Source organism: Leucoraja erinacea, chromosome 18 (assembly GCF_028641065.1).
Source record: "Leucoraja erinacea ecotype New England chromosome 18, Leri_hhj_1, whole genome shotgun sequence".
Lineage (NCBI taxonomy): Eukaryota > Metazoa > Chordata > Chondrichthyes > Rajiformes > Rajidae > Leucoraja > Leucoraja erinaceus.
The window spans coordinates 35956592-35971389 of record NC_073394.1 but is presented as its reverse complement, the minus strand read 5'-3'; the positions used below and the strand labels follow the sequence as shown (position 1 = coordinate 35971389).

General features: G+C 41.4%; 1 protein-coding gene across 1 annotated transcript in view; it reads left to right on the top strand.

Moving 5' to 3' along the window:
- Positions 1-318: 318 nt before the first annotated feature.
- The window catches only part of LOC129705972 (mucin-2-like), a 77088-nt gene continuing 62608 nt past the window's right edge, over positions 319-14798 (top strand). Inside the window, exons 1-14 of the mRNA XM_055649947.1 lie at positions 319-328; positions 2608-2869; positions 3724-3838; positions 5967-6054; positions 6137-6247; positions 6979-7353; positions 8721-8846; positions 10587-10704; positions 10846-10984; positions 11075-11185; positions 11302-11371; positions 12360-12497; positions 12605-12769; positions 14226-14320. Of these exons, the coding sequence (XP_055505922.1) occupies positions 319-328; positions 2608-2869; positions 3724-3838; positions 5967-6054; positions 6137-6247; positions 6979-7353; positions 8721-8846; positions 10587-10704; positions 10846-10984; positions 11075-11185; positions 11302-11371; positions 12360-12497; positions 12605-12769; positions 14226-14320 (1923 nt within the window). The remainder of the gene's footprint in view (positions 329-2607; positions 2870-3723; positions 3839-5966; positions 6055-6136; positions 6248-6978; positions 7354-8720; positions 8847-10586; positions 10705-10845; positions 10985-11074; positions 11186-11301; positions 11372-12359; positions 12498-12604; positions 12770-14225; positions 14321-14798) is intronic.

Here is a 14798-nt window from a genome sequence, read left to right as displayed (position 1 = left end):
TATAGATCAGCTGCAGAAATGAGCGGAAAAATGGCAGATGGGGTTTAATCCGAACAAGTGTGAGGTGTTGCAAAAGTGATGATCTTGCCATCATATTCAGCACCAATATCATGGGCCAAAGGGCCTGGTCTTCTGCTGCACTGGTCCTTGTTCTTTGAGTCGGATTAACCAGCCTTTGGCTCTTCTCTCAGAATAAAGGGCCTGTCCCACTTGGGCGACATTTGCGCGTCATTTACGCAACATCATTTACGCATCACGATGCACGGCGCGCGCGTCGTGACACGTACGTGATGCGCGAATGGTGTGCATTATGCGCGCATGGCGCGTGGTGAGGCGTGGTGGCGTAGGCAGTGACGCGCGGTCGTGTCAAATGGGACAGGCCCTTAAGTGCATTTTATGACTGCTCCAATGTGTTTCTGGTCAGGGGAGTTTTGTAAAATGTTGGAAGTAGTGGATTCAACACGACCCTACCCTTTCATTATACATGCCCATCAGGCCAGGAGATCCACCATGGTTCTGTAAGGAACGTATAGCTTAGCAGGAGCAGTATATTAAAGAATTATGTATAAAACCCGTGGAGTTCTGACCAGACGCTAAATAACAGAAAACAGTGAACGATGGACAGAGCTAAATGACAGAGCCAACAGATTAGGTCAAACAGAGACACAAGTGTCTGCTGATGCTAGAATCTTGAACAAAATATCAAGTGGTGGAGGAACTCATGGGGGCAGGTAGCATCAAGCCACACATTAGATGAAATAACAGCAGGAGGAAACTTCAAACATTCAGATGTTCAATATGGATGCATTCTAGCATTGGAGAAAAAAAAGGACTCAAGCTTTTCCGACATCTTCAACCGAGCCACAAGTAGATAAATCTATGCACTACCTGTTGTACTTACGTATGGCTTGATTGTACTTGATGAATAGTATGATTCAATCAGATAGCACACAAGAATAAACCAACACCAATATTTTGTCACCCAATAGTTGGATAGATCAGGAGAGAGATACGTAATTACTTTTTCAGCTAAAGGAAATGCAGACCAAAAGAAGGAAAGTTGGGATTAGACTCAAATGGTTCATTTTTGGTTAGAATCATCACGATGGCGCTTTCTTTGCCATTTTCTATATTTCTGCGATGTTTTGATGTTGTACTTCTAACTAATTACTGTTATATAACTTGCAGAAGTTTTAATTTTTGTACTTTGCTCTAATTAGTTTATATTAAAAATATAATAATTCTTGTGTTTTTGGATAAAGCTGAATGGACATCGGTGAACAAGAGGGTGGTGCTGCTTCCCGGAATAACATCGGCTCCAGTTTTTACAAGTAACTACACAAAATAATTAAGAGAAAATGTTGTCCAGTGTAAGACTTCATTTGCTGGCACAGATCCAGAGTTAGGATGCTAAAATGCTTCAAAATAGAAAATCGGGGTTAATGAACAAGTTGTGACAGGCCAAAATCACATTCTTGTTAAAAATCAACAGATTTTACAAGAGACGATTAAAGCAAATCACAGATTGCAGTTTCCAGATGTGAGCGTGGAACTTGTGTGATAAATCTTAGCTTTCACATCGTGAGAACTAGGGTGGGGAAAAATGTTTAGTATGACATATGGAGCTTATGAGGTACAAAGGAAAATCATTTGGGAGATGAATGATTGAAAACAAAAACTCCAAAGGGATATAATAAATATTATATCAGAAAAATGTTGGACCATTTTTTTTCTTTCCAATTGTCATTGAATGTGACCAATGCTTACAGTACCTTTCCAAGAACAGGAATGGTCATCTCTACCTGAATTAATTTATATTTTTGGAGAGAGAAGAATTAGCATGTTGAGTAACCATCTAGTCAGGAAAGGGAATTCTGAATTCTCATTGTGCAAGAGGTGAGAAAATGTATTGCAAGTTCTCTGGAGATGGTAATGCATTACACTTAGGAGCAGATATAGGGGGAAGAGCAATGGAGGACCCTGCGTGGTGGGAACCACGAGAGGAGAGAGGAGGGGGATAAGAACAATGAACCTGGTGGGGGGGGGGGGGGGAGGGGGGAGGGAGAACAAAACGGAAAGCTGGGGGTGCTTTGAAACTTTGTCAGTGCCGTAGGCGGTTGCTATTTGTATACATTGTGTATGCACGCAAAGAATCTCACTGTGCCTAGTCACATGTGACAATAAATATTCCTATTCCTATTACTATCTAGTGTTTGGAACGAACACTAGATAGATATTTAGGAATTTAAGGGAAAATATCTACTTATGAAACTTGTTCTAACAGATTAGCCAGTGCTGCCCTTATATGAATAATTGTGCTTAGTTTACTCGATAAACATGATTATAAACATCTGATCAAAAAGGTGTCTTTTAATTTCTTTACCAGATTCCCGTGATGAATTTTATTTTCTGAAAAAAAAATGGATAAACAAATGTGTTCTAAATATTAATAATTCATCCGGGTACAAAGTTTAAAGGGACGTGATCTTATGTGTGCAGATACACAGTTATTTTTTTTAGTATCCTGTATACCATAGTGATATATTTTTAAAACCATGTGCAACTCGCCACACGTCCAAGTAATGGTACACTGTTCTCAATTCATAGGTTACAATCCAAACCACAATTACCGTGTTTGCAGTACCTGGGGCAATTACCACTTCAAAACCTTTGATGGAGATGTTTATCATTTTCCTGGAACCTGCAATTATGTCTTCGCATCGCAGTGCTTGAGTTCGTACGAGAACTTCAACATCCAGATAAGGCGAACCAGCACTGATGGTCATCCAAGGATCAGTCACATTGTCATGAAAATTGATGGATCAGTGGTAGAAGTAATTAATTCAGCCATTTTCGTCGATGATAATCTGTAAGTATTTTTGATGCAATGTGTTCATTTGGATTTTTTCCTTTGCGATTTAACTATTTAAACCTGCACTACATTGTGTGGTGAAATATATAGACTAATAGAACATTGTAGCACACACACAATCCATTCAGATTACCATAATGTCTTCTCACCACATCAACGCTCATCTAGTTGAATTGTTTTTCTCACTTCCTTTACCCTCATTTGCAAACAAATTTTCACAAAATTTCTGGATTATCCATTACGATATTTCTCATCATCCTTGCATATTGATTTATAACTCTTAGATTCATGCAGCATGGAAACAGGCCATTCAGCCCAACTCATCCATGCCAACCAGTGGGCACCCTTCAGTATTAATCTTATCACCCAGTACTGGGTCCATACTCTTCTGGGCCTAAGCCTTTCACATGCTCATCTGGACTCTTTATCAATGCTGTTAGTGCTCAGGTACTCACTACTCTCTGGAAGAAGATCCCCCTCAAATTCTCTCCAAATCTCTTATCTCTTACCCCTAAATATATGTTTCCTATTTTTATCTACTCTAACATGTAGAAAGGTTTCCTGCTGTTTAATCTATCTCTACCGCTAAGTACTTTTTGATAACTAACATGGACTCAGTGGGCTGGAGGGTATGTTTCCGATCAGTGTAATTCAATGACTGTGTTATGGTAAACTTATTCTGTACCTTGTTTAGGCTGTACTTTATGTATTGTGCATAGTCCAGATTGCAATGTTATAAAACAGATACAAATGTTATTGATAAAGTAGCACACAGCAAAGTGCTTGGCAAATCATAATCATAAAAAATGTTGAAACCATGCTGGAAACTGAATGAATTCCTTTTATTGCAGGGTGACACTACCTTTTGCCCATTCTGGAATCATGATAGAGAATGTCAGCGATTACACCCGCATTACAGCAAAGATTGGCTTGACATTGACGTGGAATGGAGATGATGCCCTTGAGGTATGATAATCTCAATATCAGTCAATTCAACAAATATGGCTTTATAATAGGACGTATGTTACCCTCACATATTATGAGTATTTTCTTTGCTTCAAGATCCTTGCCAAAATTAAATGAAGGACATTGCATTTCCTCGTCCCTCTTTTGTTAAATCTTCATCATCAGTTTGTTGTGTGGAATGATTTTCTTAACAAAGGGTGTCTATTATGATTACCGTTACATGTCATGCCACTCCATTCATATCCAATATCCTGAGGGTCACTATTGCCCATGTAAATAACGTGGCAATAGGGTTCAGGTCAGGGACTGGATATCCTGAGTCCACCAAAAGTCCTTCACCATTTTCAGGTCATGAGGTGAAGTTCTCCACTAGCCTGGATACGTTGCTGCTTCAGCACCACTCAAGATCCAGGAGAGAAGAATCGGAGAGATTGGTATCCAAGCTAAGCTTTAAATGTACAGTCCTGCATCGCCAGCATATGGTTGCTGCAGCGTTGCCATAGGATCTGCTACAATTCTCCAAGGCTTCCTCAACAGCACACACACAAAAATGTACAAACATTATCAACTGAAAAGGAACAAGATGGCAAATACATGGATGCTACACACCACAAGTTCTCAATTTATACACACTTCTGATCTTGAATTGAAATGGTTTTTGCAAGTCAATAATCTAAGCATGATGATTTGAGGTGGTGTTTCTTCAGGGTTTTAGACCTATCGCTGCCTTCAATGATTTCCCTGCCCGCACAAGGTCATAAGTGGAGATTTCTGTTGATAATTTAAATTGCATTCTCAACTCTGACAAAACAATGCAGTCCATGTCTAAGTGCAATATCTCCGACACCATGTGGACTGCTAAATGCTGAGTAATATTGTGATGAAGTTGAAAGAATGCAGAGAAGATTCCAAAGGATGTTTGCCGGGTTTGTGTTGTAAGGAAAGGCAGGATAGGCAGGGGCAGTATTCTCTGGAGAAGGAGGCTGAGCAGGAAATCACACTACCACTGCTGAGTCCCCCACTATCAAGGCTTGGGGTGGAAAAGGTCATGGTAAATGTGGTCAGGTGGTCACCCTTGACCAAACACTAAACTGAATCAGAAACTGCGGTGACAACATTCTTTGCATTAGCTACAAGGCCCGGAATGAGTGCAGCTCCAAGGAAGCCCATGTTTAATGTTTTTGCAACCTGTCTACCACTCTAATTATTCATTCTATCCATTACTGGGGCATCGGGCTTGCCACTCATCTCTGAAATACACTGCGGCTACTCAGCAGAACCTGCCCAACCTACATCACTCACCTGCAAGAAGTACGCGGGCTAGATACATTCAGGCTCCATACCCGCCTTGATTTAAAAACATCTTCTTTCTTCACTATCACTGGATCTAAATCCTGGAGTGCCCTCCCAGATCTTCACCAGAAGGTGGATTTCTGCCAATGAATCCTAATTATACAGCACAGAAATAAGCCCTTTGTCCAGACTCCTCCATGCTAAGATCTCTATCTGAGCGTCTGCAGGTATTCAGCCCATAACCTAGTCTATCCATGTAACTGCAACCTTCTCAAGACCAACTAAGGAAGGGTAATACATCCTGACCTTACCAGCAAATGCTACATCAGAAAATGAATCAAAGCTTCATGGAATGTACAGGCAACTTATCTGATTTTGTTCAAGAAGCATTTTTCCACAAATATATGTTTTCTCGTCACCATCATTGATTTTAAGGATGTGTTTACTTTGTTGGAGAATATTGTGTGTTTGACCTGTACCATGAACCTGGCTTTCATGTGAAGCTTAATTATGGCTCAGATCGGGACAACACTCGAAGAAAATCTAAGCAAGACGGTTCAAGGCCTTAACAGTACATACTGGGAAACACTCGGAGAGAACCCCAAATGTTTTGCAGACTCACAGCATTTACATCCTTTTTCTATTCTGCTTCTCAATGGTTACATGCAGACTTTACATTTTCACAATAATTCGGCAATGACCTTGAAAGTGAATAAATAAAAAAATGTTGCTTTTAGTAATCAGTAAGTGAAAGCAAACAGCTATATTACCAAAAATGTGTTAGACATGTAGCTCACAATACTTTGTCTGATGTTGTTCTCTTTTCTTGTGTTAGCTTCAACTGGGTCAACAGTATTTCAACACTACTTGTGGATTGTGCGGTGACTTCAATGGCATCCTTGAGAATGATTTTGTTTCAAATGGTATGTACGATGGGAAGTATGAGCTGTAATTGATTTGCTATTTAATGCCCAGTATTCACTTATTGTCCTTCACTGACTGCAGGCTTCCACCTGACTCCCATCCAGCATGGGAATTTGCAGAAATTGAATGGACCCACAGAACACTGCAAAGACGTGCTGTCTGACGTTGTGAAAAATTGCTCAGAATTTGTAAGTGAATGCTTCTTCATTATCTAAATTGTTCTCTCCGTTCCCGGAGCAGCAGGTTCAGGAACAGCTTCTTCCCTGCGGTTGTTACCCTACTTAACTCTGCACCTTAGTGATTGGCAGTCACCGTCCCCCCCCCCCCCCCCCCCCCCCCCCCCCCCCCCCCCCCCCCCCCCGGACACTCCTCCTTCCCCCAGTGACTGATCTCTCCCCCCCCCCCTCCCCCCCCCCCCCCCCCCCCCCCCACGAAAATTGCATTACTGCTACTGTATATACATATATATATTTTTTACTGTTCCATTATTCTGTGTTCCCACTTCTGGGTGAGATGCTAACTGCATTTCGTTGTCTCTGTACTTGTACACTGCACAATGACAATAAAGTTTTAATCTGAATCTGAATCTGAAATCACTGCCGAAATGTGAAGGCTAATCATCTGCCAACGTGTCAAGAACTATGTTTAAAAAAAATGGTGTTTATTCAATTACTTTTTTTTCACACTGAGAGTGACATTTATTTCTAATCTCAAACAATGTTTTGGTTCACGTCCCTTCTTCAAACTAACGGAGTAGAGAGAAGATAGCTGGTGGAGAGAGATGAGGGGAAGTGGTGGGACAAGTGCATTCAGATGAGGGGTTGATTGGAAGTGTCGGGCAAGTGGGTGTAAATAGTAACTTAGATGACATTGCGGGTCGGGACCCTTGTACAGAATGGGAGTAGAGAGGAGATAACTGACAGAGAGATGGAGAAAGCTACAAGCATTTATTGGAAATTCCAGTAGCATGTGCACTGATGTTCTACACCGTTACCAAGTAGTCACCAGGACCATCAATGTGAACCTTCCACAGGTCGATGTTCATTCCTATCCTTCTCTAAATAACTTTCATTTACAGGAATCTGTGTGTGAAAATGTACTCAAAGGGCCTGATTTTGCCAGCTGCTTATACACATTGGACATCTCACCTTTCATCAAAAGTTGCATGCTGGACTTATGTCAGTGCAATGTATTGAAGCAATCATCAACGTGCCTCTGCAACACCTTATCAGAATTTTCTAGGCAGTGTGCTCATGTTGGAGGGAAGCCAGCCAATTGGAGACGGGATGGTTTATGTGGTAAGTACCTTTCAAAACTATCTCCATCTCATTTAATCTTGTTTCAGGTACATTCTTATGTATGCTAATGTAGGACAGCACAGTGGAGCAGTGCTGGAGTTGCTGCCTTACAGCGCCAGAGACTCAGGTTTAATCCTGACTACAGGTGCTCTCTGAACGGAATTTGTACATCCTCCCTGTGACCGTGTGGGTATTCTTCGGGTGCTCAAGTTTCCTCCCACATTCCAAAGACGTTCAGGATGTAGGTAGTAGGTTCAGGTTGCCCTCCCCCTTGTGGTATTATGCAATAATAGTGTAAGGCTGAGCAGAGGGGCACTAGGACCCTGCCAGAAGCCAGGCTCCAGTAACCGGTTGTGACTGGAACCCAGGGTGTGGGCAGTTAGAGAGAGAGGCCTGGGCTTACACGAGGCTGTTGCAGTTGCTGCTGTTATTGTACAGATTAAAGGTATACTCTGTTTACGTCGTCGTACGAGCCTTATTACAAGCATAACTCGACACCCCTAGTCGCAACAGAGACAGAGTCCACCTAGTTCTTACCTTCCCCCCCCCTCAGCCGTCGCCTACAACACATAATCCTCCGGAATTTCCGCCACCTCCAACGGGATCCCACCACTAGCCACATTTTCCCATCTCCACTCCTTTCCGCCTTCCGCAGAGACCGTTCCTTCCGCAACTCCCTAGTTAATTCATCCCCTCCCCCCCAATCCAAACCCTCTACAGGTACCTTCCCCTGCAACCACAGAAGATGCAACACCTGTCACTATACCTCTTCCCTTGACTCTGTCCAGGGACCCTGATAGTCCCTGTCAGGTTAGGTAGAGGATCATGTGCACCTCCTCCGTTGTCAGAGTGAGGCTAAGTGCAAATTGGCAGAACAGCATCTCATATTTTGCTTGGGCAGCTTACAGTCCTGTGGTATGAATATTGATTTCTCTCACTTCAGGTAGACCCGGCATTCCCTCTCTCTCTATCCCTCCCCCATCCAAGTCACACTAGCTTCTCATTTTCATCCTACAAACAGCTTACAATGGCCCGTTTCCTTTATCACATCTTTCATTATTTGTTCTTTATCTCCCCGCATCACCATCTATATCCCTCATTTCCCTTATCCCTAACCAGTCTGAAGAAGGGTCTCGAAGCGAAACGTCCCCCGTTCCTTCTCTCCAGAGTTGCTGCCTGTCCTGCTGAGTTACTCCAGCTTTTTGTGTCTATTTTCAGGTTGTGGGTGAATTGGCTTGGTAAAATAGCAAAATGGCCCTAGTACGTGTAGGATAGTTGGCGCGGACTCGGTGGGCCGAAGGGCCTATTTCCATGCAAACTAAACTAATGATGAAGACTCTAAAGGGTGAATTTATTCTCTTTTTCAGAAAAGTCATGCCAGCTTAATATGACCCATGATGAATGTGGTACTCCATGTGCAGACACGTGTTCAAATCCTTCCAGGAGCCAGATGTGTGATGATCACTGTATTGATGGCTGCTTCTGCCCTCCCAGTAAGACCATATAATAGAAAATAGAATCAGATCACGTAATAATATCAGATCAGATGATGAAATATAATTAGATCAGTGATTAACTTTGTATGATTATGGTTTCCTTTTCTGAAGTAGTCATAGAGTATTTGAGCATAGACATAAAAATGTGGTTAGCGTTCAATTCAAAGTTAATTGATCGAATCCAATAACTTAGTGTTTCTATTACTTGATTGATCGTTGTCTATCGCCAGCATTTTATGTTTTTAATTTGCACCATCTGCAATTATTTTCCATTGTATTTTAAAATGTGCCTCTTTTATCATGGCTAAAATGATAGGTTGATTATTGAGCCAAACCTAAAGCAACACGGAAATATTTTCATATCGTGCCTGTGAACCGTTTTAGGATATTTTTATAAAGTTGAAGGTTTACTGTATTGTCTTTGCAAAACAGTTAGGAGAGAAGATTGAGAGCTTAGTTGATCATTTCACGATGGAGGGACATGATGGGAAAGAGCGCTCGCAACTGGCAGCGCCATTTGTGGCCATTCGGGGAATTTCAACTGAGCTCTTGCAATTTTCTCCGGATTACAGTCAAGAATCAAGAGTGATTTATTGTCATATGTCCCAGAATCAAATACACAGGACTAGATGTTAAAAGTCCCTTGTGCCAATAGGTGGGGAGCATTTCACGACATCCGTTGATTGTTGAGAGTGGTAGACGCTCAACATCGGTGGGGGGCGGGGGGGTGATACACATATCTTGGCCTGTGTAACCTTCAGGCCAGTTGAGCACAGGACACATCATCAGTAGTGTACCCTTGCATCACTGGGTGTTTCGGCCTTTTAACACTATACACCCTCCACAAGGGCGGCCCGCTGCAGGATGATCAGCCCTCAGCGTGTGTCCCGTGTCAAACCATCCCAAAGATTCACCCTGGCGTACTTGGGGCCCAGCATGGGTCTTTCCGCTTGAGCCAAATCCACCGGCTGCTTATTTCAGCCGCCTCTGAGAGTGATCTTATGGTCTTCCGCAGAGCCTGACCGTGGATTCCAAGCTCCTTCAGCAGTCTGATTGTAGATGACGCAACAAATCCTCTGCATCCCACTTCAACTGGATAGACTTTGGTGTTCCAGCCACGCTGCGTTGCCTCTGCTGCAAGCTCTGCGTAGCGCAGCTTCTTACGCTAGATAATGATAGAACAATGAAATTCTTACTTGCAGCAGCACAACAGAAGGTGTAAACCTAGTAAACCTATAATAATAAAGAAAAAGGGAAAAAAACGTTCAGTAAACATTAAAAAAAAACAATAATAGTGCAAAAATAACAAAAATAGTCTATGTAGATCAAAGCATATTTGAAGTTGTAGTGCTTAATAGCCTAATGGCTGAAGGGAAGAAGCTGTTCCTGAACCTGGACGTTACAGTTTTCAGGCTCCTGTACCTACTTCCCGATGGCAGGGTTGAAATGAAGGGTGGGTAGGCCATCAGTTGCGGGAAAATCGATGTTCAACCTGTACGATGCTTCTCTTAAAGAAGCACTTATATTATTCAACATCGAGAGAAGAATTAACAATGATATAGAATCCTATGAAATATTTACCTGAGAGCAGTCTTTCTGGTAATACTGTATTATAAAGCTGACATTAACAAATTCTAATGACAGTCTTGTTACAATTCATTATGAATAACTGAACCATATCATTAAGTCTACATCTTAATAATGCCTGCAAGTCTAACAATATATTTTTTACTTTAGACACTGTTTTCGATGATATTTCTAACAGTGGATGCATCCCAGAAGAAAGGTGTCCTTGTACCTACAATGGACAGGCTTATGCAAATGGAGAGTCTTATTCCACCAAATGCAGTAAATGGTAATAAATCTTTAATTTGATCTTTGACTAAAATTTAGTTAAGTGGTGACTCTTTAGTTATGCTACCATTTGCCACTTATTATATCGAAATCTTATTTAAAGAAAATAATGTTTCTAACAATGTTTGTTTCAACCTGTTAGCATTTGCAATGGAGGCCAGTGGGCTTGTAATGATCGGATCTGCCCTGGGATCTGTTCCATCGAGGGAGGTGCTCACATTAACACATTTGATGAAAGCCATTACACATTCCATGGAAAGTGCCACTATGTTCTTGCGAAGGTAAAAACTTTAGTGGCTCAGTAAACGGTAAAGAACTGGACTCAGTAAGTTCAATCTACCAATACTGTTTCTTCTCATGTTTTGCTTTAGGACTGCAGAAATACCATGTTCACAGTCCTGGGAGAGCTGCAGCCATGTGGCATAACAGAAACTGAGACTTGTTTAAAGTCAGTGGTAGTGACTGCCCGTGGAACTCAAACTGTAAGTGGTTGTGGGCAAGCTTTCTTTCAAATTAATGAACTTGAGACAAAAGAAGAACAATTATTTGTAATTATTCTTATATTCTGTGTGCATTTATACTGTTTTTTTCCCCACAGATCATCTCCATTAACCCTACCGGCAGTGTTTCTGTCAATTCAATCGTGACTCAATTGCCTGTTACCGCTGGTAAGTTATGATCTAGAGTTAAGATCTGGAGTCGGCACAATGGTGCATCGAGGCAGCACAGTGGTAGAGTTGCTGCCTTACAGCGGCAGAGACCCGCATTCAATCCTAACCACGGGTGCTGTCTGTACAGAGTTTGTACGTTCTCCCTGTGACCTCCGTGGTTTTTCTCTGGGTGCTCCAGTTTCCTCCCACATTCTAAAGCGTTCAAGTCTGGTCACCGTATGATATGATATGATGTGATAGCACTAGAGAGGATGCAAAGGGGATTTACCAGGACGTTGCCTGAAATGGAGCGTTCCAGTTACAGTGAGAGATTGGGAAAGCTGGGATAGACATAAAAAGCTGGAGAATAACGCAGCGGGACAGGCAGCATCTCTGGAGAGAAGGAGTGGGTGACGTTTCGGGTCGAGACCCTTCCTCAAGCTGGGTCTGTTTTCCCTGGAGTGATTAAGAGTTATAATGGATATAGAGAGGGTAGATGGTAGGAAAGCTTCACCCATATCAGGAGTAGATAAAACTTGAGAACTTGAGGGTACAGAGTTAGAGTAAAGGGAAAGAGACTTAAAGGGAATTGGAATGGGATGCTTTTCACCCCCCCCCCCCCGGGATTTCCGTCCATGCAGGGAGGTGAGTGAGATTTTTACAGATGGGTGTCCACTGGTTGATGTGGATGCAGTGAGCAAAGGGTCTGTTCACCACTATGACTCTTTGCCTCTCGCCATCAGTGTTAACAATTTGACCTTAACTCTAAATAATGAAAAGGTTTGAAATGTATGTATCTAATGTGTGCACCACAGAAAATAATGTTAAATCTATGCAGGAGATGTAAATGAAACAATTAAACTTCATCATTATTATTCAGTAATAATGTTTACTTTTGATGTTAAAATGATTCAATGGTGTTTTGGGGGATTTAATTCTGGGAGCATCTTTTCACCATCTTGCTGTCACTTATTTAGGTATACAATTTTATTTTTTATTTTCACAGCCAATATCACTGTGTTCAAGCCCTCAAATTTCCATGTTATTCTGTACACATCCTTTGGACTGCAGCTCCAGATTCAGTTAGTGCCCCTAATGCAGCTCTACGTAACTCTGGATCCATACTTCAAGAGTCGGATGTGTGGTCAGTTACAATCTTCTTGATACCTTCACTAACGAGTCATTGTTTTTGCTACCGTTGCTTCAGTACATTGAGCGATTATTAAGCACTGTTTCTCTGCACTTATTTAGGTCTTTGTGGAAACTTCAACGACATACTGAACGATGAGTTTATGATAGCGTCTGGTATTGTGGAAGGAACATCAGCCACCTTTGCAAACACCTGGAAGACCCATGCCAGCTGCCCAGACAGAAAAGATTATCAAGAAAATCCATGCTCCTTAAGTGTTGATAATGGTAAGCTGACAACATTTCCTTTCGGTATTGAACTAAAAAGATTCAATCAGAGCCAATTAATATTGTTTTAAATAAGCAGGGAAAATTCAACTAATCGCATAATACAACACATATGAGTTTATTCAATATTCTACAACAATGGTGGTTTTCATCCCTGGAGACCATCATTAATAAACCTTGTGGAGGACTATGAGGAATGTGGCAAGGTATCACAGCTCGCAATATGTATCTGCTGAATTTCCAGCAAGCATGCCTGGCCAGAACTAGGGAAGAGCATCAGGGAAATACAGTACAACATAACTAAAACGTTCTTTCTTCAACTCCATATTCAATGCTTCTTGTTTCGCTTGCCTCTCAGCCTTTACTTATGAAACCCCCTCTAAATGTCATGTAATTCATTGATATCAACATTAGCTTTATTCAACAATAATAGGTCAATCCTATTCGATCTTTCCTCATAAGATCTGTGTAAACCACAGAAAGACTTTCTTACGTTTGTGTTAGATCCCCTTTATAACAAAGGCATAACATTTGTCTTTTCATTTCTTCCTATATCAACAAGTAAACTTTCTGGATTATACATTCAAAATCACCTTAAATCTCTCGAGTCATCAACATTTACTTGGTTTCAAGCCTCAGTATAGCCCTGATCCAAAATATTGGATATTCTACTCCAGAGGCAAAGCGAGATGGGCTTTTCTTAATCTCTGAGCAGCCTCTAATCAAAGTGTATCAAGAGCTGTAGTAAAATTGAAATAATTGTGGCACGAGAAAAAGTCGAGTCATCTTACCACAGAGGAAGGTGGCTGTGGTTGTTAATCATTTCAAGCCAGGGCATCGGTCATCATCCAGGTGCTCAGTTCCAATCCGAGCTCCTCAGGTGTTGCAGTAGTCCTGTATGTAGCAAGACTTGGCCTATGCTTATGCCTGACCAATTAATTGCCAAATGACAGTCAATGGCCACCTCTGACCAGAATCATATCAGCTCCCTTTCTCATTTAGCAATAGTGCCATCAACAAGTGCTCCACCATCAACATCAAGAATACATCTTTAGCACATGAGAGGGGAAGAAACTATTCCCGAATCTGGCTGTATGTGCTTTCAAGCTTTTGTATCTGGGCCAACAAAGGCCAACAGAGGACGAGGACTGAACTCTGATGCCTTCCCTCACAGTGGGAAACTTTGATCCCGCTGTGTGGGGATGTTTGCGTTAAAGACTATCGTGTTCCGTGTTGTTTCTTTTATTCGTATGGTTGTGTGGTGACCACAAATTTCACTGTACATGTGATAATAAATGTCTCTTGTCTCTTGTCTTGTCTATCTCCTGCCGTAAGGCATACTGTATGTGTCTCAAAAAGCTTAATGAACAGCTTGTGTTGTTGTTTCTGGCGTAAAATAATCAGATATGAAGTGGCTTTGACAGCATAAATATCTAATTTCTTCTTGTTTTAATAGCGAAATATGCTAAGCATTGGTGCGGTCTACTGCTGGCGGAAGACTCTGTGTTTGCACAGTGCCATTCACAGATTAATCCTGTAATCTACAATCAGGTACAAAAAGATTCTGTAACTTCATTTAAGAAAGATTGTCACATTAGCTGCATGAGGAGAAACTTTGATGTGAAAATCTTAAGATTGTGTCGTTGGATAAGATCAGGCAAATAATTAAAGCCTGCAGAAATGTTAGATTTGATTTGCTGACATGGGCTTCACGACAAAGATTAGTATTTACTATTGGCCTCTTATATCTGCCAAAGTCAGAATATTCTCCATGCTTGCAGTCCTGGACAGCTTCATTTGCTGCAAAGTTGCAAAGGAAGTTCTGTAAATATTTCCATTTCTGGTCATTGATGAAGTAAGGAATGGAAACTGAATAGGGTGAGAATACTGCTTGATAAAATTACTTGATGTCCTTGGGTCTGAAAAAACGTACTTTCAATGATCACAACCATCGTCTTTCATGCAGGGTACATACAGTAGTATTTGTATATAGTATATACATCTTTGTTATCCATTTACTGTGTTGTTA